The sequence below is a fragment of the Furipterus horrens genome, unplaced genomic scaffold (genome assembly GCF_987537825.1).
Source record: "Furipterus horrens unplaced genomic scaffold, mFurHor1.1.pri manual_scaffold_6, whole genome shotgun sequence".
Taxonomy (NCBI): Eukaryota; Metazoa; Chordata; class Mammalia; order Chiroptera; family Furipteridae; genus Furipterus; species Furipterus horrens.
This window is the reverse complement of record NW_028327176.1, coordinates 172,601,130-172,624,949: the sequence shown is the minus strand read 5'-3', so window position 1 is coordinate 172,624,949 and position 23,820 is coordinate 172,601,130. Positions and strand designations below refer to the sequence as shown.

Genomic DNA, 23,820 nt, shown 5'->3' with positions numbered 1-23,820 from the left:
AGGTCATATTCTTCCATGACTCTGGTTTCTGAAGACTTGGCATTTCCTTTTTGGGCTACTGTGCTACCTTGGTTTTTCCTCTGTGGGTGCAATTTAAGTAGTGGACATCTTACTTAGGTACTTTTGATTTTAACAATTCAGGTTATAATGCCATTCATTGTGGGAGCCAGGGTGATGGGTACCCTCACTGTGTTCAGGTCACTCGGGTCTCTGGGCACTACCATGGTGAGGGGACGTGGCATGCTGGGGGAGCAGCGGGTTCTCAAGCCCATTGTGCTGCTACCTGTTTCCCTATAGCTACTGGTGCTGCTGTGCTGTGGCCAGAAAGTCATAGATGTGTCTTCTCTGCTGCTACTGCTATGAGCGCCAACATGGTAAAGGGAGCTGGATTCTCAGAAGCTGACCCTCTTACCCTCTGCTGAGCTGTGGGGGGCTGCACCCCACTTCCTCCACCCCGTTTGCTGGGGCAGTGGACTCAGCTGTAGCATCCGGGTCTGCAGAGCCACCCCTGACTGCCCCCCAGTTCTGCCTCTGAATGTTCCAGATCCCCCTCTTTCAGAGGTACCGATGTGTGGATCTCTCAGGCACCCTTGTGTGTGAGCAGAGGAGTCTTGTTGGGTTATGGATGCCTGACCAGTTGTAGATTGGAAAAGAGACACAAAGGGGTAGTGTCACTCTATCATGATACTGACGTCACTGAAAAAGTTTTTTTTTAATCAGCAGAAAAGAACAAAAATCCTTCCATACATTTAATGGCTTTCCTTGGTCTTCATGCAGTGGTACAGTGGGGAAAACAGTGTGCTCAGCAAAAATGGAATGAGGAAGTAGCAAAGAACTGTCATTCCCAAACCACAAGCCTTCCTAAGACACCACTTAAGAAACTTTATTTATTTTGTGGTAAGATGTAATAACAAAGCTACTATTTTAAAAAATACAATTCAGTGTCATTAAATGCATACACCGTGTTGTGTAACTGTTGCCACCCTCTAGTTCAAGTACTTTTTTCATCCTCCCAAACGGAACCTCTGTTGCCATTAACAGTAACGCTCTTTCCCCCTCCTCAGCTCCTATGTAAGTCATTTTGAGTAAGTGATTTAAGGTACTAGGAATCCCGAATGTGCACTCTTCTGAAGAAGAGGGCATCCAGAGGTACCAGGTTGGTCTAGGGCTTCATGTGCAACTCTAGGAGCCTGACTGAAAAAGCAAATCCTTCTGTTCCCTTGTCTGGCTTCCCCACCACTCTGTCGAGTCCTCGTGGGCCTGGGAAAAGGCTGGTGGGAGGAGTGCTAAGCCTCAAAAAAGAAAACAAAACCCCAAACAAGCAGAAAAACACTGGCTCTCTGTGCAGGTGCTTAAGCAGACCAATGCCTGGTGCAATGCTGTCCTTGAGAGCTGACTCTGACCTGCGGTCGTCACCCTCCCCCGGCCCCCGCAGCCCAGACTCCTGACTCCTGACTTAGGAAGCACGACCTGAGGGTGAGTTTGGTCAGTCTTCTGAGGGTATAACCACCACAGCCCACAGGATATTTTCTGTTATCTTCCCTGAGGAATGCAAAGCCCGCTGATCAAGGCCACATTTGAATAATGGAACATTTTTATCAACCAAGATATTTCCTTTGATGGCTTAGGATGTAAAATGGCTAACTGTGCATGTGGCAAAAGACAGAAACTCCCCTTATTTTAGGTTCAAGCTCAATGATACAGTAATACGAAAACAGTGGACAAAGAAGCAGTGGTGAAGAGATCAAAATTACAGAAAGATATCCAAAAAGTGAAATAACTGTTTGTAGACATGCAACTCTTAGTCAAGAAAGATCTCAAGCAAAGAAAGTCAACAATAATTTTTCAAGTTCTCAGCATACCCTGTAAGAAGGGGGACTGTGAAGTGCTAAAACTTACCCCTTCCCCTTCTGCTTCTGATGCAAAGTGCAAAGGAAAGCAAGTCTCTGGACTGGATAATTGAGAATGAGCTGTGTAACAAGTGGCTGACTTCAGAGATAATGGGTTTGCAGTGCTCATGGATTTTTTCAATAAATATTATAAATATATTTTCTCTGTGATGATTTTCTTATATTTCCTCTTCTTTAGTTTACTTTCTTGCAAGAATACATATATAAAATATGTGTTAATCAACTGTTTATATTATCAGTAAGGCTTCTGGTCAACAGTAAGCTATACGTAGTTTATTTTTGGGGAGTCAAATGTGCATTTTTTACTTTGTGGGGGGTTGGCACCCCTAACCTGTGTTGTTCAAGGATCAACTGTACAACCTAAAGCTCCATTAAGATTAGGTAATTGTGTAAAGCTTGAGGTGATCAATATCAAACTGACTTAAAAACAAAACCCAGGTTTCTCTTTAAGTGTTGCACTCTGGATTTAGATTTCTTTTCCCCCCTCCATGGGTGATTTCAACATGAGAAATCATTTGAGAATGTAGCTGATCAGCATATACAAAATTGTCTTAGGTCTAACTTATCTTCTACTGCATTCTGTAAGAGCTTCCCCTGTGTAGAGCCCAAGAATGTAAAATACTTAAAGAATGTTAGGGAATGCTTTTAGGCACAATGGCCTGTGCTAAAAAATTTAGTGGTTTTTTTTTTTTTTTTTTTTGGTGTGTGTGTGTGTGTGTGTGTGTGTGTGTGTGTATTTCATCAAGGGGCTAAATGTCCATTAAAAGTACCAAGTAAACTGATGAACCATATTGATAAACTTTAAATCTTAACCTTTTAATAATTCTAAACAAATAGCATAGAAATATTAGACTATTCTGTTTTTCCTGTTTTATTTATAACATGAATTCAGTCTATTATTCCTTTCCCCCACTTTTACTTCATAAAATATTTTCAGCAAGAATAATTGGCTGGAAGGGATCTAGGAATAAAAAAGAGAAAACAGGAAAAAACTGAAAGTCTGCAATAAATCAATGCTTCAAATATATGAAAAGGAGTACACAATATTTGGTGCACAAAATAGATAAAAATGATCACCTACGAAAACGAGTGGCAGTCAGGGAAAACAGGGCATAGAATTGGGGAAGAGAACGTGGGGGACTGGCAGGTGACAGGTTCATAGTTATTTTAGTTTTAATTTATTCTTTATAACTTTTGAACCTTCTATATATTCTTTTGTATGTACCACACACTTGACAAAAAAATTGTACCTGGAAATTTCACTGAAATGGTTGTATTAATCAAACTGCTGTACTAAGCAGTTAACTTTTGGGAAAATCACACACTCTCCCTAAAATGGAAATAGTTTTACCATGTATTTGATGTTGTGGACACACTGAGTTGTATCCCTAACATCCCTAACCCATCATCATACCTCAAAATGTGACTATCTTTGGAGAAAGGTCTCTAAAGAAATAATTAGGTTAAGAAGAAGGAATTAGGGTGGATCCCAATTCAATGTGACTGGTGTCCTTATTCAAAAAGGAGATGAGGACACAGGAATGGAGAAAAGACCATGTGAAGACACAGGAAGGAAACATCCCTCTAGAAACCTAGAAGAAACTGACTTTGACGCCTCCTCACTCTCTGACTTCCAGCCTCCAGAACTGGGAGAAGGTAAATTTTGGTTATTTAAGTCCCCCAGCTTATGGTCCTTTTTTGTGGCAGCCCTATGAACAAATACATCTGAAACATGGGAAATACGGTTAAAAGGCTAACCATTTCCTATGAAGACCTTTGCTAAAGACTCTGCAAGGATTTTGGTATTCTTAGAGAAAGCTTGGATTACCATGAGCCAGAAATGGGGATGAATGAACTTTCCTATTTATAAGTGCCCCATAGGTAGAAGCTTTGCTCTTACCTTTTCTTGGTGTGTCCATTTGGCTTTTCATCTGGAGGCAGTTCAATGATGAGCTGGCAGGACTGAGCATGGTCAAAGTTGTTTGGAGTCTTTGGTGAGCACTGGGTGTCCAACATAAACACCTGTATGGGTACACAGAGGTACAGTTCAGAGCTCCGCCATCCTCGACCTGACTCAGAGATTAGCTGGATGCCTGGGCAAGTTGCATCCTCTCTCTACCCATTTTCTCATCTATAGAATGGGGTTGACAATGATTTCCTAGCGGGTATGTTTGTCGAGAGAATTAAATGAATGCATACATGTGTATTATGTAGGAAAAACATTAGAACAGAAGAGCAAATATTCAATAAATGTTAGCTGCTGACACTAATGTCACTACTTCTAGCATGTGATAATTCATTCCACGCCAAAGAGCAGGCACTGATGTTTAATATTAATTAAAAGTAAATAAAGAGGGGCTCTATTTGTAAAAGAAATTCTCTGACTGTGACATACAAAAAGAAAAAAGCAGTCAGGACTTCTTCCGCTGTCTAGTAGAGAATATGGGCTGCATCACTAGTCCTGGCAGGAGACGTGACTAAGAAAAGAGGAACCACTTCCTGGATTCCGATCCTAATGATTTCACTGTACTGATTTAACCTACCTTCACTACTTCCCCTTGAAAACAGGAGTATTTTTAAGGAAACTTTTCACTCCAAATTCTGTAAGAGTTATCAGATTACTGAATACTGGCTTATGTGAAGAGTCAATATAGGAGGAAGGTTTGGGACTGAGGAAGAATGAGAAATATTAAAAAGCGGAAGAGTCACTAAATGGTCTCTATTGTTCTTCTCCATTAATGACCTATTTCAGAATAGGATTCCACTGACATTTTCTTGTTCTCACTGTGTGGTGGGATGTGGTTGAAAAGACCACGGCATGCACGTGGGAAAATGCTTGATCCAGTCAGCTGTAATGGCTTCCTATTTAGAGAAGCCACCCCCTCGGAGGACCACCCTTTCGGCTTCTCTGTTAGTGTCATTCCTAGTCAGCCTTATTACCACTTTTGACATGTGCTACAAGAAAAAGTATATGGTGAAACCTGCATTGGTAAGTACATTTTAATTTTACTGATCAGCTACATTCAACTCAAATTTATTAAGAAACTTGTCAATGTTAAGCTCTGTACTCTGAATGGAAGAAGAGGAAAAAAACAAATAAGTTTGCCATCCTCTGGCATTCCCAGTCTAGAAGTAGCAGTAATATTTAATATTATTAATACTTATAAGCAGCCCAAGCAAATCAAGCTAGGCATGAAGTGCATGGCCAGGTAGAAAAAGGGCTCTACTTGATCTGGGCTCTGGAGGATGCAACAGCAAGTGATGGAGGGGAGGGCCATAACGCTGTCCATGGGGTTCAAATCATTTCTGGTAAAGAAGAGCACTGGCAAGGGGTCAGAAGCAGGAGCTATAGGTCCCTAAGGGAATGAAAGGCAGCATGGTGATAGAAGACCTTCAGGAGGGACTCTCAGCTGTATGCCAAGCTTCCAGAATCCCAGGAATCAAAAGTTCTCACCTGCTGAGCCATGGCCCGGATGCGCCAGTACTCGGCCTCGGCGCTGGGGGAGGAGGAGGGGGCCGCCACCCTCACCTGGCAGCCTTCCCCGCTGAAGCTCTCGGTGCCGCTGTGGAAGCAGCCCAGCAGGTCCTGCGGAGAAACAGCAGTTTTTCACTGGGTGCCTCTGGGTTCGTGGCTCCAGGCTCTATCTCAAGTCTGATGGTGGCACTGGGTCTGGGACAAGAGTACTGACCCAACTACTTCTTTCTCCCCCGCTGCAAGATTTAAGCGAGACTGCCGGCTAGGAGGAGGAAGGTGGCATCCAGCTGGCTGACCTGATGGGGCACCGGGAGGTTAGGAAGACAGGACCCTGCTCTGGCTCCCTGTGAGCACTTTACCTTCACAGGCTTGAGTGTGGCGGAGAACGCGTCCTGCAGGGCACAGCAGGCCAGCCTCCACATCTCCTCCGTGAACACGGGGCCTGCCGTCACGAGGACGTACCTGCCAAAAGGAGCTGGACGCTTTAAATCCGTGCAGTGTACTGCCACACGACTTAGACCCTTATAGCTACCTACACACACGGGTTGCAGATTCCTTACAAGGCTGGCTGTCTCTCATCACTCGTGCCTTTGGGCCATCTGGTATTTTGTCGTCAAACTACTACTTCCTAAACCATTTTAATGTAAAAATATCAACAGGTCAATCTTTAAACTTAGGCTTGCATGCAAGACTGTATCTATTGTGTATTAATTTTTCCATTCTAGCCCCGTTGTCCTCAACTCCTTTACAAATAAAATAAAAACCCCTTCTGTCGCTTGTAATTCTTATCTCCATATATTCATGCTGTTCTCCTGCTTGCAATGTCCCCACCTGTCAGAAAGCTCACCTTGGGAGATTTGATCAAGTGTCATCACTACGTAAAGCCCTGTTGACCACGCTACTTTCTTCCTGTCCTTTCTTGGCATTCACAGTTACTCCTTATTGCTGTGACTCTCTGTTGTGTCCTTTAGAATAGGCTAACTGCTCCTTGAGGGTAGGGACCTTGGCTTATACCCCTCTGTGCTGCCGAGTACTGTATATAATACCTACACAATAAGTATTTGCCAACTGAACACCGAAATGAAGAAATATTATGAGCACAGAGTCAATCTAAAGAGTAGATGGTTACCAGAAGGATAATTTTAACTTCCTTGGATTTTATAATTAAAAACTCCGGTTTCATAAAGAGCCAGGAAGCCTTCTCACCTAATACAGGAGCAGCCGACTCTGGAGATGGTCTCCGTGGGCTTGGCCACGCAGGCGACCAGCAACTCGAAGAGGTCCTTCAGCATGGTGTTGATCATGCTCTCATACCTGATGTCTACAGGGAGAAGCAGATCAAGGTTTTAGTCCACACTCGTATCAATGAATGGCTTGCAATGGCAACTACAGCAAAATAAGAAAGTCTGAGTGATTAAAAAAATATCTGAGTGATAAAATATGTATAATATTCATTTTTGATAGAGCAAGATGAAATATGTGGTTCACTTTTATGTGTTCGTGTACATTTTTCAAAGTTAAGTATATAATTTACTTAAGTAGAATAAAACATGAAATTATGTAGCCTGAAAACTAGCTAATAAAAAATTTAAAATCTTTTAAAAAAGGAGGGGAATAAAACATACTTTCTAGACTGTCGAATTAAATTGGATTAAATGCTGTTGGAAAACAAACAAAAAACTCTCTCTGTCCTACTGCTTCCTAAACCTTTTCAGTCTGGCTTCAGTCTCCATACTATCCCCGGGCTAAAAAAATGAGACTTCCAAAAATCACATTCTGTTTGTCCAATTCAGAGAACACATCAGTGTTCTTTTTCTCAAAGTCCTTGTGATGCTACGGAAGTAGTCTTCAGTAAGGGTTCCATACTGTGCAAAGCAATGACTTGGCCAAGAACATCTACCCTTAGCAACACAGATATCACCTACCTGTGGAAACACCAAATTCTTTTCTTTCTCAATTAGGCTCCCCCCAACCCAGCATTCCTCTCCCCTCCCCCATAAATCTTTCTACTAAGCTCAGTAGAGACACCAGGTCTTATCTTTGAGGTTTTGACTCTCACTTAGGGTCAAGTTCTCATTAATTTCTCTAATCCCTCCAACAAAAGAGCCTCTCCCCATCCCCTTCCTTCATACTTCCAGTGCCTTTCCCTTTTGTTTGTAACTGCTAGAGCTGGCAGCAATATTTCTTCTCTCAAATATTTCACAAATGTTGCTCCTCTGCTACCATAGTGGTCATATTCTCCCACGTCTGGCTTCAACATACTGTCCAATCCACACTTTCAGATCTGTTTTCAAAGTGTCACAGATATTAAGAAACTTCACCCCTAACCTGTTAAGCAACTTCTTGCCCATAACATCAGCCTCTTCCGAAATGCTGCCTCCTCCACTTACCCACCCCGATGAAGCAGGACAACACGGTACACCCCTCCCCCATCCCCAGGTGACAGGGATATTTCTTTTTAATCTATTATATACTTGAACTTGCCTCCCTCTCCTAATGCACAGATATCCTAGACCTTATCAGGTATTCTCTTTTTGGTCACACATGTATTTTAAATATTCAGTTTGATCACTGTGTACAGGACACATGGTACCAATTTTCTTTTTCACAATCTACTGTTAGAAGGCTGGCATTGACTATCTAATTCTGTTTTAATAATTCCCAGGAGAAAATCACGCACTGGTGAGCATTAGGGATTTACTAAGCACTTTTAGACAGCGTTACTGACTACTAAAGAAATATTCCATGCAACCACTCGGGCACTACAGATACCTGAGTGTATAAAGCTTTGAATGTGCTCCACCACCAGCTCACAGGACAGACCAATGGCATGCTTGAAGTTAGCGGAGGCCACATCCCAGTAAGAATGGTCTTTATGGCTACGACGGAGCCAGAGGGACATCACAGGAAGAAGAAGGTGAACAACTGCATAGATACCAAATCCTGGTCCTGAAAAAGAAAAGTCAGCATCAGAACTGTGATCTTGGCAACTCTCCTGAGGTAACAGGTAAAAGGGAAGCCCTTCGCTGTCTCTTGGCATGGCCAGTCTCTTTTGAAGGAGCTCCCTGTTCTCTGAGAAGGTGCAAGGAAAAACAACTGACCACTGATTGGGGAATATAGATCTCCAATGGCATTTTGGGGGGGCATGATTTTAGTTATGCCAGTGATACATAACTGCATTCAAGCTTAAGTTTCTTGATCAACTACTTAGTTGCCAGATGTAAACATAGAGATGCATATAAGAAAATTACCCTTAAAATATAAGTATATATATGGAACAGAAAAATATAGTTTTGCTTTTTTTATTTTATATAAATGGGATAATGTAAATCTTGGTCTACATGTTGATATTTGCTCTTAAAAGCATGTTCTAGAGATCATTCCCTGTCAGCAAATTTGGATATTCCTAATTTTTATTGCCACCTACTATTCCACTGTATGTTTACACAATAGTTGACTTATCCATTCCCTTGTGAAGGACATTTAAGGCATTTCTCTATTTTGCTTTATATACAATGCCATAATAAAAATCTTTGTGAGAAAGATAATTTTTAAAAATTCTAACTTTATAACATGAGAGTAGCCATGACAATTTCCCTGAAAAAAATTCTGATATAAACTTTGCAATAGATTTTAAAACGGTATCAATTATCAAGTTTTCATTAGTTTATATTGAATACAAAATTCCTCATTACTATAAACTAGTGCTTTCATTTGTGGTTCTGATTCTGTTAATGAAAACTAAAATGCCTATAAAAAGTTCCTTAATCTTGGGACAATTTGGATAAGTAGTGTGTATATTAACCTTCAGAACAAGAAATAAATGTCTAAGGGACATTCTTTTCCTGTACTATCAGGGTACTAGGTGATCCCTAAGTGTCTTTTTACATACCTAATCACGTATGACCTTTATACAATCATGATATTTCTGTCTTAATACTGCATATATATTTGAGTGGTTTGCTAATGTCAGTAGTAGACGCGGTGAGCCCTACTGAAAGCTCTGGGGTTAAGAGCATGTGTGTTCCAACCAAAGAAGAGGGTTTTGTTTATGGAACAGAATAAAGCCAACTGGCTCATGAAGGCATTGATACCACAGCCTTGGCCATATTGTGGGCTCCAACACATTCAACTAACTGGTCGGCACACATTATTTGTAAATGGCCTGGTGGGAAGACTTGTACGTAATCATAGAACATACCTTAAACATCACTGCTTCAGAGCCATTCGACATGTTTATTTGAGCATCTACTACGGTACAGCAGTGAAACAAGTAGGCACTTACAGAAATATCTTCTTGGAAAACGTTATATGTATAACACCTGCCCCAAATGATAGACACAGAAATACTCACCAGGTGTTTTGGTAACATCTCTCAACAGCTCAAAGAGTAAGTCCAAGGTTGGAGGTTGGTGCTGCCGTGGACAGTTGGACACAGCTGCCGTCAGCTGCTCCAGCAGGATGACCCAGACTTCTATCAGGCCTGGAAGGCAAAAACCAGACCACTGCGAGTTTTGGTTAACCATCATACAGAATCACTGCAAGACCAAATATGTAAGAGGTCTGTAAACTGCCACATGCTCTCTAGGTGGGAGGCAGCCCTCAGGGCCTATAAATGGAGAGATTATGATTTATATGTTCTGAAAAAGTCAAAGAGGAAAAAAAAACACTCAAATTTCTTTCTTATTCCCCTGCAGGAAGAAGGTGATATGGTTTGCAAATTCTATATGAAATGATTGTCAGTTTCTTGGGAGTTGATGATAGCAAAATAATATAATGTCCTTTTAGTTCTATCATCGTTGTCAGTCATTTAAAAATATTATTTTATTATATACATAACAAAAATGCCATTCTAACCATTCTTATGTGTACAGTTTAGTGGTATCAATTACATGCACAATGTTGTACAACCATCATGACTATTTTCAAAACTTTTCATCACCTCAAACAAAAATTCTCTATAACCATTAAGCAATAACTCCTATTCTCCCCTCATTCCAGCCCCTTTGGTAACCTCTAGCTCTCTGATTTTGTCTATTCTAGATATTTTGTGTGAGTTGAATCATAAATTTTTTTTTGTATGTCTGGCTTATTTCACTTAGCATAACATTTTTAAGGTACATCCATGTTGTAGCGTGTATCAGAATTTCATTCCTTATTATGGATAAATAATAAATAATATTCCATTGTATGTATACACCTCATTTTGTCCATTCATCTATTAGACATTTGTTTTGTTTCTACCTTTTGGTTAATGTGACTATGACTGCAGTGAACACTGGAGTATATGTTTGAGTCCCTCCTTTCAATTCTTTTGGGTGCATACCTAACAGTGGCATTACTGGGTTATATGGCAATTCTGTTTCGTTTTCTGGAGAACCACCAAATTGTTTTCCATAAAAGCTGCACCATTTTATATTCCCATGAAGGTTTTGATTTCTCCACATCCTTGACAATACTTATTTTCTGTTTTTGTTCTTTTGAAACTATCACCATCCTAGCAGGTGTAAACTAGTATTTCATCATGCTTTTGATTTACATTTTCCTAATGACTAATGATACCGGGCACCTTTTCATGCACTTATAGGCAACCTGTATATCTTTTTAGAAGAACTATCTACTCACATTCATTGCACACTTTAAAAATTTTTTCTTTCATTGGTTTTAGAGAGAGGAAGGGAGAAAGAGAAATATCGATTTGTCGTTCCACTTACTTATGCATTCATGGGCTAATTCTTGTATATGCCCTGACCAAGGATCGAACCCACAGCCTTGTGTATTGGGAATCGGGACAAGCTTTAACCAACTGAAATACCCAGCCAGGGCCTCCATGCCCATTTTTACAGAGGGTTGTTTATCTTTTTGTTGTTGAATTTTAGGAATTCTTTATATAGTCTGGATTTTTTTCCTACATAATCATGAGGACTCAGGACATGGCATTTTACACAACCATGGCTTGGCATTTTTACAAACTCATGACTTGGCATTTTATATAAATACGACTCAGCTTTTCCACAGAATCATGACTCATCATTTTATGTAACCATGACTCCGCATTTTTGCAAAATCATGAGTTGGCGTTTTTGCAAAATCATGAGTTGGCGTTTTTGCAAAATCATGAGTTGGCATTTATATGAAATCATGCCTTGGCATTTTATAACCTTACTCGGCATTTTTAGTTGTCATGACGGTATTTTACATAACCATGACTCAGTATTTTTACGCTATCATGACGGCATTTTCATGTAGCCATGACTCTCCTTTTTATGAAATCATGGCTCATATTAAAACCATACCAGATATACAATTTACAGTTATGTTCTCCCATTTTGGGGGTTGTCTTTTTACTTTTGATAATGTCCTTCGATGCATAAAAGCTTTTAATTTTGAGGTCTAACTTACTTGTTTTTTCTTTTGTTGCTTGTGCTCATCTACTTTCTTTGCTCTTCCCAGTACCCCATTTTCCCAAGGGCCATTCATCTTTGGTTTCTATAAATTATTTTAAATTGACCTGTCCTCATGGTAGTTTGCATTCTGGCACCCACTCAATCCTATATACATACAGACCACTGCGTATGCTACTCATGGGCGAGGAGATGCTCGCAGTGTCAACAGGTTCATCACGGAGAGCAGTTCACATCCCTCAGTACACATGTTTCTCTTTCTTCTCTTCCAGGAGTTTCATTTTAAAAATAACATATGAACTTTTAGTGCTGTTCATTACTAGGTGAGGGGGAAAACATGAATTCTTTTTATTAGATCCAAATAGCTTCAAGCTTGCCATTTTTGCAAGCACTATCTGAACCAACATTTCTTCATATCACTCTCTTTAGAAATATTTGTGGTAAGGTCACCCTCTCTTCCGCACCCCCACTCTTCTTAGGGATTTCTGGACCCAAGGGTAGGTAGGACGATGACCATGTCCAGCTTGAAGCAGCTAGAGAAACACAAGACCTTCAACCATTGTCCTTGATAAGATTTAAAGGGTCTTAAGTCTGAGAGTGGGTATTGTTATTTTTTTATTGTTATAAAAAATTATTTTTTTAAAAGAAGAATATAGGAAAGGGTGAAGTCAAAGAACTTGTATGCACGACCCATGGGCATGAACTAAGGGGGGGGGATTGTTGGGGGGAGGGGGTTGCTGGGCAGAGGGGAGCAAAGGGGGAAAAAATTGGAACTACTGTAACAACATAATCAATAAAATATACCAAAAAAAAAAGAGAGAACAAAATATATATCAGAAATCTGTTCATAAAAAGGACTCGATTTCCTTAGCTTCATACAAAAGGGCAACAGTAATATAAAAAGTAGCCCATGCTACATTTTAATACTTTAATTCTAATTTTCTTGAAAAATAAAACTGTATCAGAAGACTACATTTAAATATTTCCATAAAAAACTACTTTCCCAGTTTTAAATATCCCCATTAATAGGAGGCAAAACTGAAGTCATGGACAATATAATAAAAGGAAGTGATAAGAAATTCTTATGAACCTTAAAATACAGGGTGGGACAAAAGTAGATTCACAGTTGTGAGTATATGAAACACAAGAGCTTATTCATATATTATTATTTATTAATCACTGCATTATTTGAACATCCATATAAACAACTATAAACTTACTTTTGCCCTACCTGTATAAGCAGGTGTGGGCAAGCTAATTTATAGAAAATTCAGAGGACAGTAAAACACTTTATACCATAATGGGGGTGGGGGCAACCAATAAAATCCAAATGGAAAACTACAGGATAAATACCCCACTTCTTCAACAAATAAATTGCAAAGGAGTTAAAAAGAGTTGGGCAAGAAAATATATAAATTGAAAAGGATTTAAGAGACATATCAGCTAAGCATATAAGTGTGGAAATTATGTGAATCCTAACATAAGAAAATTGGAAAATTTAACACAATAGATATTTAACGTTATTAAAGAATTACCGTTAATTTTTAGGTGTGATAATAACATGTTTGTTATCTTTAAAGAACACATACTAATGTCTGATATACAGAGGGCCCAAAGATACATGAAAAATGCTCATCATCACCAGCTATCAGAGAGATGCAAATTAAAACCACTATGAGATAACACCTCACACCAGTCAGGATGGTCATCATCAACAAATCAACAAACAACAAGTGCTGGCGAGGATGTGGAGAAAAGGGAACCTTAGAGCACTGTTGGTGGGAATGCAGACTGGTGCAGCCACTATGGAAAATAATATGGAATTTCCTCAAAAAACTAAAAATGGAACTATCTTTTGACTCAGCGATTCCACTGCTAGGAATATACCCTAAAAATACTGAAACACCAAGACGAAAGAACATATGCACCCCTATGTTCATAGCAGCACTGTTTACAATTGCCAAGTGCTAGAAACAGCCCAAGTGCCCATCAGTGGACAGGTGGATCAAAAAACTGTGGTACATTTACACAATGGAATACTACGCAGCAATAAGAAAGAAGGAATTCCTACCTTTTGCGACAGTATGGATGGCACTGGAGACTATTATGCTAAGTGATATAAGCCAGCCAATGAAAGACAAACACCACATGATCTCACTTATAAGAGGACAAATGAACAAAATAAACTAATGAGCAAAATAAAACCAGAGGCATAGAATCATGGACAAGACTGAAAGTAGTAAGAGGGGTGGAGGGAGGTGGAGACTGTTTGAAAAAGGGTGAAAGGATTAGTCCAAAAACATATATGAAGAACCCATGGATATGGACAACGATGTGGGGATTGGCCGTGGAGGTAGGTGCAGGTTGGGTGAAGGGGGATGGGGAGGGAGAAGGATTGGGACAATTGTAACAGCATAAGCAATAATAAATAAAAATAAAGAACACATACTAATGTCTGAGATTTGCTTTAAAATAATATGGAAAGGAGGAAGTGGGTGGGGTGAGGGATACAGGGAGAGTGAGCATGTGTGTGTGTGTAGATACACATTACACGAGGTTGGCTATAAATTAATAACACTTGAAGCTGGGTGATAGGCACATGAAGGTCCATTGTAACACTCTGTCTTTATTTATGCTTAAAATTTTCCTAGGAAAGAAAAGTAAATTGCCTTTGGAAACCAGAGAAATAATATCTCAGAATATATCAATAGTGAGAATTAGTTATTAAAACTAATTTAAAGCTTCTACTTTTATTATTTTCTCTGATTTAGCTATGTTTTCTATATAATTATAATTGAAAGCCCTCCATGAACCTATACTATGGGAAACTTTTAAGTGCTTGGCTGAATTTTATCCACAAGAAGATGGGCTGCCTAGAAAGAAATGGTTTAATGATTTGCATAAATGGGAAGGGAATGCTCAGTTACGTACATACAAACCATTTACAACTGTTTTTTTTTTTAATCATTTATTTACTTATTTACTTATTTTCAGAGAGGGGAAAGGAGAAAGAGAGGGAGAGAAACATCACTGTGTGGTTGCCTCTCACTTGCGCCCCCAACTGGGGACCTGACGTGCAACCTAGTTATGTGCCCTGACTGGGAAATTGATAGAACTGTTTTAAAGACTGTATTATAGATAAGCAACATAAGCTTCTGCTTATAATTGTCTGGGTTGGAGGTTTACAATGCTAAGTAAAAATTATTCTTACATAATCATGAAAATGAAACCTAAATTAGGCAACATCTAGCCAATTTCCAATATTTTAATTGTTCTCTACATTAGGTTTTCCTATAGTGCATCTTCATAACTAGTCTGAACTAGTGAGGTTTTACTGTTTATAATTTCTACGGGAAACTGTAAATATTCAACCCATCACCATATAAATTTGTAATAGAAAAATAAAACAGGAGGGAAATGTAAAACAGACGCAAAAGCAAATTTAAGAAACCTCCCTAAAGTCATTTTCAAGGGTTTGAAAAACCCCATTCCCAGACACTAGACCCCTTTCAGGATATCAATTCCATTTCTACATCTAGCAACAAGACAGGGTCATCTGAGAAGACATCAAGTAGGAGCATGAGTTAACTGATCTAAAAATTAGCCAAAGTTACTAGACTGAACTCCAATTCACAGGAAATTACATGGGAACTAATTTGAAACACATTCTTTAAAATTATTCTTTTAATGAGTCTTCAGTTTCACCACTCACAGATAGATTCTTTCTTCAGTAATGGTTTCATTTCCCCAGTCTCTAACCAAATAGTCCTACAGGAAGTAATTATATAATGATTGTGCTTCCTAGAAGGAATTAAAGACAATTACCAGCCAATTTAAGTACCAATGCACCGATGCAACCACATTCCAGTTGGCTAAATTCAAGAGAATTTGGAGTTAGAAATTCTATTTAGCAGAGTCTGCAAATCTGCACTGGTTTTAGATGGAGGCATCCATCTAAACAGAATAGGTTTAGAGGCATCAATTGTAAAATGTTTTTGGATTGTCCAAGGAAACTTTAGGTAGACTTGTTCTGTTAGAACCATAAACAATAAGAATGTAAATGGATGGTCATTCATGTTCTAGAAGCTATTTAATTCATGGCTTAAGTTTCTGAGAATACACACACAGCAAATAACCTCGTTTAGTCTAATCAATGAACTTACCAGTGTCATCATCAAAGTCCGACAGGACCGACTCAATTCCATCCTCACTGCTCGCTGACTGCTCCTGAAGCCTTCGAGGCAAGCTAGCAAGCCGCCCACTAAGGAATATTGGCTTCATGGGCATTTTGTAGATTTTGGCCAATAGCTAAATAAAAAATACCAAATTTTAGTTACACATCGGAAACATCTACACTCTGGACGTTAAAGGACAATAAAATCATAGACTAGTAATAGGAGGAAGAAAACCAAAAATCTCCCAGTGTATGAAAGTTTTCAAGTTGGTTGTTGGTGATTTGGCTTCACACAGTAGCTCACAAGAGGCCTTTATCCCAGGAAGCAGATGCAATAGCATTCAAAGGCAACAGAAAGGTAGAGAGGAAAACACAATGACTACTTTTTTCAGCACCTCCAATTGTCTGAGTTTTGCAGATTTTTATAAACCTACCAAGGGAACTGTGATACACGTCAAGAACTTTTGCCTATGGGAGAAAGTGTCTGTAGGCAAATCAGATAGCAGACTCGCATTTCCCTTTCCCAGGACCCCACGTCAAAAAAGCAGGGGGCAATGAGGAAAGGAGGACTGTGGGCGTGGTGAGAGGAGGAACTGTGAGAAGCAGAGCCAATACACCGCACTGGGCTCTTTATTCCCCTTTCTCCAGGACAGCTCAGTTCCCCAGGGACCACTGTTTTTGAAACAAACTCCCTTATCCTTGCAAATGACAACTGTACTTGCTGTGCCCATACTGTTCTAGAAACCAGGGAGACAGCTGTGAGCGAGACAGATGAAATTCCTGTGCTATGGGTCTTATTATCCTTTATAATAAATAAAATTTCTGACATCAGTGGTAAAGAAAAAATTAGGTGGTACTACAGAGAGTGACGGAGGCGCGTGGGGAATGTTAGCAGGGAGTTGGCGGACACCCAAGCCCTCGTCTTTCTGACAGGTGATGTTTCAGGTGCAATTTGGAAGATAAGGAGCATCGTGCAGAGACCTGAGAAGGAAAGGTTCCAGGCAGAGGGAACAGCAGCAGCCCGGGCGTAATAAGCTGGGTGTACATGAGGGCCAGGAGATGAGTGTGGTTGGAGCACAGGGACCAAGAGCAAAGGGTCTGAGGTGGAAAGGGAGCTGGCGTCATGTCACGAGGGGCCTGTGGAAGAAGTTAGGGCCATGTATCCTTTCTGAAGGCATGGGCTTACCACTGTCACTGAGAGGCGAGAAGAGCCTGCGGGATACAGCCCGAGAAGACAGGAGAAAAACTAGCTGAGAGGTGCCACTGAAGCCTAGAGGAGCAAGGGCTTCATGGAGGGAGTGTCGCCTCGTACCCCGGGCGTGTGACGTGGGTAAGGACGGAGCATGTCCACTTCGATAGGTGATGTTTTATCGGATTTCTCAGCTAGCTCTGGATCAAATACACCCCTCTTATGTTTTTTTTATGTCCCTCTTTGCTGTCTACACCCCCTCTGTCCACGTTTTGGGACATTAGGATGATCTCCCACGACGTCATGACTCCACCCTCTACATCCTGGCTCAGATGCCGAGAGCATGGTAGTTCGTCTGAGGATGAGAAGCTCCACAGATCCTGGGAGCCAACTGCGTGTTCTAGTACACGGTCATTAGTTTCGCTCTCTCCTTCACGGAAGGGGTGGGGACAAACATTTACACTCCAAACCTAAGTCCCAACCGCCTCAGAGACAGCAGAAGGTGTTTCTCTTGGGCCACAGCAGATGACACCCACAGGTGTTTTGCCAGCACGTCCTGAGGCAGGTGACAGGGCCCGGGCAGGCGCAGTGTGAGCATCCCCGTACCTGAGAGCAGCGCCTGAGGTAATCCAGGGCAGGGAGGCACAGGTCTGGGGACGTGGCTCCGGGTCCCGGGACACAGTCTCCAATCTCCTTACAGTCCACCTCCCCTAGAGGCAGCACAGAGAAACCGACACAAGGTCAGCCTTGTTTATGCCCTTGCAGCAGATGACCTATTTATTCACATGGCATCAGCTCGCCCCATGTCTACTAAGGCAGAGAAAAAAATCCTCTTCAGTCATTTTGTCTTCCTGCACGTGTTCACATTAAACACAGTTGAGATCCTAATGAACATCTTACTCGGTTGCGATCATTTTGTTCTGTAACTTCTTTTTAGTACACAATGAGTATTTTTTCTCTGTTCTGCCATAGTACTTTCAGTGGCTGAACAGTGTTTTTTTCTACCTGGGCACACTAATTCACTTTCCTAGGCATCTGCTGTTGATGGTGTGACATTTGTTTTTAATTTTATTGATTAGATGGGGGATAGGCAGGGCAGGGGAGAGCAACGAGGGAAAATGGGGCAACTGTAATATAACAACAATAAAAAACAAATTAAAAAATAAAAAATAAAAAAATTATTGACTAGAGAGAGAGAGAGATTTGTTGTTTCACTATTTATTGCTTCTGGTTTGTGCTCTGATCGGGGATCAAACTTGCAACCTTGGCTGGCGTATCAGGACAATGCTCTAACCAACTGAGCCACCCAGCCAGGGCCAATGATATGACTTCTTAGGCTTTGATGAGGATGATCCTAGAGATCAGCCATGTGCTGGGCTGGCATGAAGCACCAGGCCTCTCTCCATCTGGCAAGGACCTCATTTGCTGCCAGTGCTCAGCACTAAATAGTGATGATAAATGAAGGCTCTGGGAAGATTCTAAACATCTGGGGTTTGGGGATGGAGACTATGTAATTGAATTGAAATTTCTTTCCTTTTTTTCTTTCATGTGTCTAGAGATTTAACAGATCTGTAGAGGGCTTCTAAATTTTCTATAGGTAAACAGTAGTTAAGAATTATTTTTCTTCTCATGTAATGAACCTATTTTTCAACTTTTAAAAATCATTGCACAGTACGGTAATTGTTTCTAATTACCTATAATTGTAGCAACCAGCACTCTCCCCTGTGGGTAAACAGACATAATTACTAGGCATTGGTTAAAATTCAGAAGCAGACAAAGAGGCATTTTCTCCTTAAAAATGAAAAGATAAACTTTATAAAAACTATCAGAGATTGGATTTGGCCATGGGCCACAGTTTGCAAACTCCTGGTTTAGATGAACACACCTTACAGTATAAAAACAGACCAGGTCAAACTGATGTTGAAATAACCAAGTGGGAATTAAAAATAAATTCATTCCCTAGCTTGTTGATCAAAGTGAGTATTTTAAACCTTTTTACCGAGGCTGCTGTGGTACACGTCGAAGTCCATGCAAATGGCGCCCCCTGGAGCCGAGGCAGTGCCCAGCCAGCATGCCTACGCTGGAGGCTCAGGCAGTCAGTCAGTCCACTGCCCGCAGCCCCATACGAATAATTCCACCTTGTAATCCCAAGAAAAACAGGACCCACCTGTTTCAAATATTCTCCACATGCACACTGATAACTCTGCATCTTTATTTTCAGATCTCAACTCCCTCAGATAAAAATCTCAAGTTTCTACCATGCAGAGAGGCGTCTCCACTTGAATGTTTCACTGAAACTCAACACGTCCACATGCCCAAAGACAGAACTCAGTACTTTTTTCTTGTCCACCACAGCTAACCTGCTTTTTCCTTCAGGATATCCCAATTCTGGGAACATCAGTCCTTGTAAGAAATTTGGGGAATGGGAGTCATTCTCTCAGTTCTGCCTCTCAGCTGCCTATTCATTTCAGCTTAAATGGCTTTTTCTTTTTTTTTACTTGCCTCTATGAAAGTATTTATCTTATTAAACTGTAATTATTGATTTATGTGTCTGTTTCCCAGAATAGGCTATGGGCCTCTCATAGACAGGAAGCATTTTTTATTCATCTTTATATCCCATAGTACACACAGACCGATGTGCCCATGTGGCAGGTACTCCATTCTTCATTGAACAGAATACCAATAACAATGCTTCTAAAGTGAAATACAGGTCTGTGAAATAATAAAGATGTATGTCTATACTGGTCTCTGTCCCCAGTTCCTGGCAAATCGCTCCTAAAACCTTTGCAATGTAGGGAAAAGAGCACTAGAAGCATCCTTCCTTCAGATATTTGGGCTTTGAAACAGGTTCCTGACCTAAACTGCTTGGAATTTCCTGAGTGATAAGAGTTTTTTGTTTTATGAGGCAACCCCTGGTGGGCTCCTGGATGGGGGCTGGTCACCAGAAAAACCAAGTCATGAATAGAAACTTGGAACTTTTGACTCCTCCTTGCATCCTCCAGGAAGGAGAAAGGGGCTGGAAAGTAAGCTAGTGATCTATCATGCTGACATGAGGAAGCCTCCATAAAAGTTCCAAAATTACAAGGTTCAGAGAGCTTCTGGGTTGGTGAACATGTCTACATGCCAGGATGATGGCACACCCCAACTCTACGGGGACAGAACCTCCTGCGCTTGGGATCCTTTCGGACCTCCACCGATGTCTCTTTTTGTTTGGTTTTCCATCTGTATCCTTTATCATATCCCTTAATAAACTAGTAAATGGAAATGGGTCCCTGAATTCTGTGAGTTATTCCAGTAAATAAAAGAATCCAAGGGAATGGGAGACATGGAAAGCTGCCATTTTTGGCCAGATAGAACAGGAGTCATGGGTAATCTGGAGACCAGTGATTTGTGTCTGAAGTAGGGGACAGTCTCGTGGGACTGAGCCATTAACCTGTGTGGTATGAGCTAACTCATATGAGCAGTTTGCATGCAGTTCTTAGCGAGAGACGCCTCAGGTGGCTCGGCCATGTCAAAAGAATGGATGCAGGCCGTATCCCCAAAGACCTCCTCTACGGCGAGCTAGCAGAAGGCAAGAGGATGACAGGGCGCCCAAAACTGCGGTTCAAAGACATCTGCAAAAAGGACATGACACAATGCTCCATCAATCTCAACACATGGGAAGTTCAAGCAGACGACCGCCTAGCCTGGAGGCTCGCGGTCAGGCAAGGTACGTCACGTGCAGAGGCTGCGCGCAACGAGGAGGCGGCCCAGAAAAGATCGAGGCGGAAGCAGCGTCAACAGCAGCAACAACGGCCATCTGCCTTCACCTGTACCAAGTGCGGCAGGGATTGTCACTCCCGAATCGGACTGCACAGTCATTCTCGGCGGTGCAGATAGACTCTCAAGAAGCTACGCCATCATCTCTCGAGACGGACGGCTGCCGCCACCGCCGACAACGATGAGCTAACTCTGGATAGTGTCAGAATTGAATTGAATTGAAGGACACCCAGCTAGGGGCACAGAGAATTGCCTGTTGTGGGGAAAAACCCACAAATCTGGTGTCATAAGTGTGAGCGTGGCAGTAGTGTGAGAGAAAAGGCGACACACAGGAGAAGTGGGTTTGTTCTTAAACAAGAACTGAGTTTTCTACTATCTAAGGCAAAGATTCATACTTTAAGGTCTTCTTATAATTAAGACACTAAATTGTTTGGCTTCTGTTAAACAGAGAGCAGAATTTTTTTTCAAAAGAAATCTCCCTTGAAGGCCAGTATGTGAAGTCAGCGAGTGGCTGTGATGGTGGCCTTCAGCTCAGTCCTTTATTTCTCAGGGTGTATATAATAATAGAATAAGGATATTTAATAGTAGAATATAACAAGGATGGCCTACAGATCATACCTGTGGCCTCCAACCTCTACCCTGAAACTTGCACTTTGCTCCCTAAAGAAGGGGAATGTGAGTGAAGTCACCTAGCTTCCTTGTGTCCAAGTTTCTTTTGCAAAGGAATTTGTTGGTTACTTTGCAAGAACATAAAAGAATATTATGAACCATTTGTTTTCCTTAGTTAAAAGGCTCTCAGGCCCTTGCCACCATGGCTCAGTTAGTTGGGTGTCGTCCCGCAAAGTGAAAGGTTGCAGGTTCTATTCCTGGTCAGGGCCATGTCTGGGTGGTGGGCCCAGTTCCCAGTTGGGGCATGTGCGAGGGGCAACGAATCAAGGGTTCTCTCTTGCATCAATGTTTCTCTCCCTCTAATCCTCCCTCTCTTCTCCTCTCTCTCTATAAATAAATAAATAAATAGATAAATAAATAAATATATAAAATCTTAAATAAATGGCTCTCAGGCACCAGGTCTGAGAATTTCACCAAAATTCTCAAAAGTTTAGAACTTAAGTTTCTTCTAAATTTTTGGTTCAATTAACTGCCCCTCCCTTGCATTTCATGGATGGACTCATTCTACATACACATCTGCCACAGAAGGTCATTTGTGTGGTAAGACTCTGCTTTGTTCAAGTATTCCTAAATTAAGCATAAAATCGGGTAGTTTCTGAAGTATAGGAGGCCTCAAAAGAGGGGGACTTTTACACTCCAGAAGATTTTATGATTAATAAGACCTGGGGGAGACATTCTTAATTTCTATGTAGGAGCTGGGAACTCAAACTCTAATTATGTGATGTTGAAGAGAATAGTTTTCTGCATATGGGCAACTAATGAATATAATACTCCACGTTTTAAGATTCAAATAGAAGCTGAAATAAAATAACATATAGATTGAAAACATGCTTCATTACAATATTATTCCATGAACGCAATGAAAAATATCAACCCTGGACAGAACCCCATGCTGCTTTTCAAGTAAGCTCTGTTTCCGAGTACACACCATCTGCTTCCATCCCAGGATGCTCAGTGGGCCTGTCTCCAGGGCTTTCCACACGAAGCTATCCAGGAAAGAGTCCCAGCTGTCACAAGGCATGAAAGGAGTACTCCACTTACCCAGTCCTTTGACAAACTTCATAAGGCACATGATGTAACTAGTGGCTGCATTAGCGAAGACCTGGATATTGTCGGTATTGAGAAAAGCTTCAAATACATCAAACACTGGAGCTTGGCCTTTTCCTGAGGACGGGAGATAATAGAATTTTAAGGAATTTAAGTCTCTACCCTTCACTTTCCCTGTACTCCCAGCGCCTTCCATGAGGCCTGGGGAAAACCTAGAGGAAAGCCAGGGCTTTTTGAATGGACAACTGGCCTGTCTCCCATGCTGTGCTTCCTAGCTTTGCCTGCAGGGGGAGCTGCAGGAAGGCTCCAAAGAGCTCAGTGGGGAGAAGGGGCAAAGCCGGCTAATGCAGGGCTGAAGCAATGTGTGGGTCTATAGGGCAGTGAAACGTGGGCCTCCAAATTCTTCTGTACACATAATTATAGGGAAGAAAACGTTTAGATAAATCCCTGATGTCATATATGAATTTAGACATACCTGTACAGAAAAAAGTTAACATACAAAGCCTGAGACTGCTGTCCTTAGAAAGGTTTGCTTGCAAGGTTGGCCCTTGGCTGGAGTCTGGGCACTTAACTCCCAGAATGTTTCTGGGCAACAATTAAACAACAAGGGTGGTTCACTGTGCCTAGACTGTGTAAACAATATGGTTTATTCTCAATGGCTGCTTTCCTTCAGGGAGTCTGGAATTTTGGTATATGCTAGACAGAAGGCATCTCTGGGACACCCCATCCCCCCACGTCAGCTGAGTCTCTAATGCGCTTTCCTGGGCTGAAACGTTATACTTATGTTGCTGTGTTTTTCACTGCTGGGAGAAAAGAATGCTCTGTGGGACCCCTCATGGGAGGGTGAGAGCACAAGGAAGCCTGCACAGCGATTCCCCCAGATTCAGTCTGTCTTTCCCTCTTATAATCTGGCTTGTCCTTACTATGTTGCTATAATACTTCTTCTCAGAGGTGATCAATGTAATAAATCTGGGCCATGTAATAAATCTTAGCATAATTATAGGCTGAGTCCTGCATCCTTCTGGTGGGTTTCTGAGTGTGGGGGTGGTCTTGGGGACCCCTGACACAACACCCCTGGTTGTGGGCATGCTTTATGGTACTCATCCATGTCCATCCAGACCCAATCTCCTGAATTTGGATTCCTCAATGTTATGATAGTTTTCTGCTTCTTTCTAGCAAGTGGATAACATTTT

The 23,820-nt window shown here is 41.2% G+C and overlaps 1 protein-coding gene across 1 annotated transcript in view; it reads right to left on the bottom strand.

The window, feature by feature from the left end:
* The window catches only part of ARFGEF3 (ARFGEF family member 3), a 157,450-nt gene that overhangs the window by 7,575 nt on the left and 126,055 nt on the right, over positions 1-23,820 (bottom strand). Inside the window, exons 24-32 of the mRNA XM_090279907.1 lie at positions 22,622-22,744; positions 17,759-17,862; positions 15,953-16,097; positions 9,740-9,868; positions 8,158-8,334; positions 6,592-6,706; positions 5,745-5,847; positions 5,365-5,496; positions 3,811-3,932 (exon numbers count right to left, since the gene is read on the bottom strand). Coding sequence (XP_090136033.1) covers positions 3,811-3,932; positions 5,365-5,496; positions 5,745-5,847; positions 6,592-6,706; positions 8,158-8,334; positions 9,740-9,868; positions 15,953-16,097; positions 17,759-17,862; positions 22,622-22,744 — 1,150 coding nt within the window. The remainder of the gene's footprint in view (positions 1-3,810; positions 3,933-5,364; positions 5,497-5,744; positions 5,848-6,591; positions 6,707-8,157; positions 8,335-9,739; positions 9,869-15,952; positions 16,098-17,758; positions 17,863-22,621; positions 22,745-23,820) is intronic.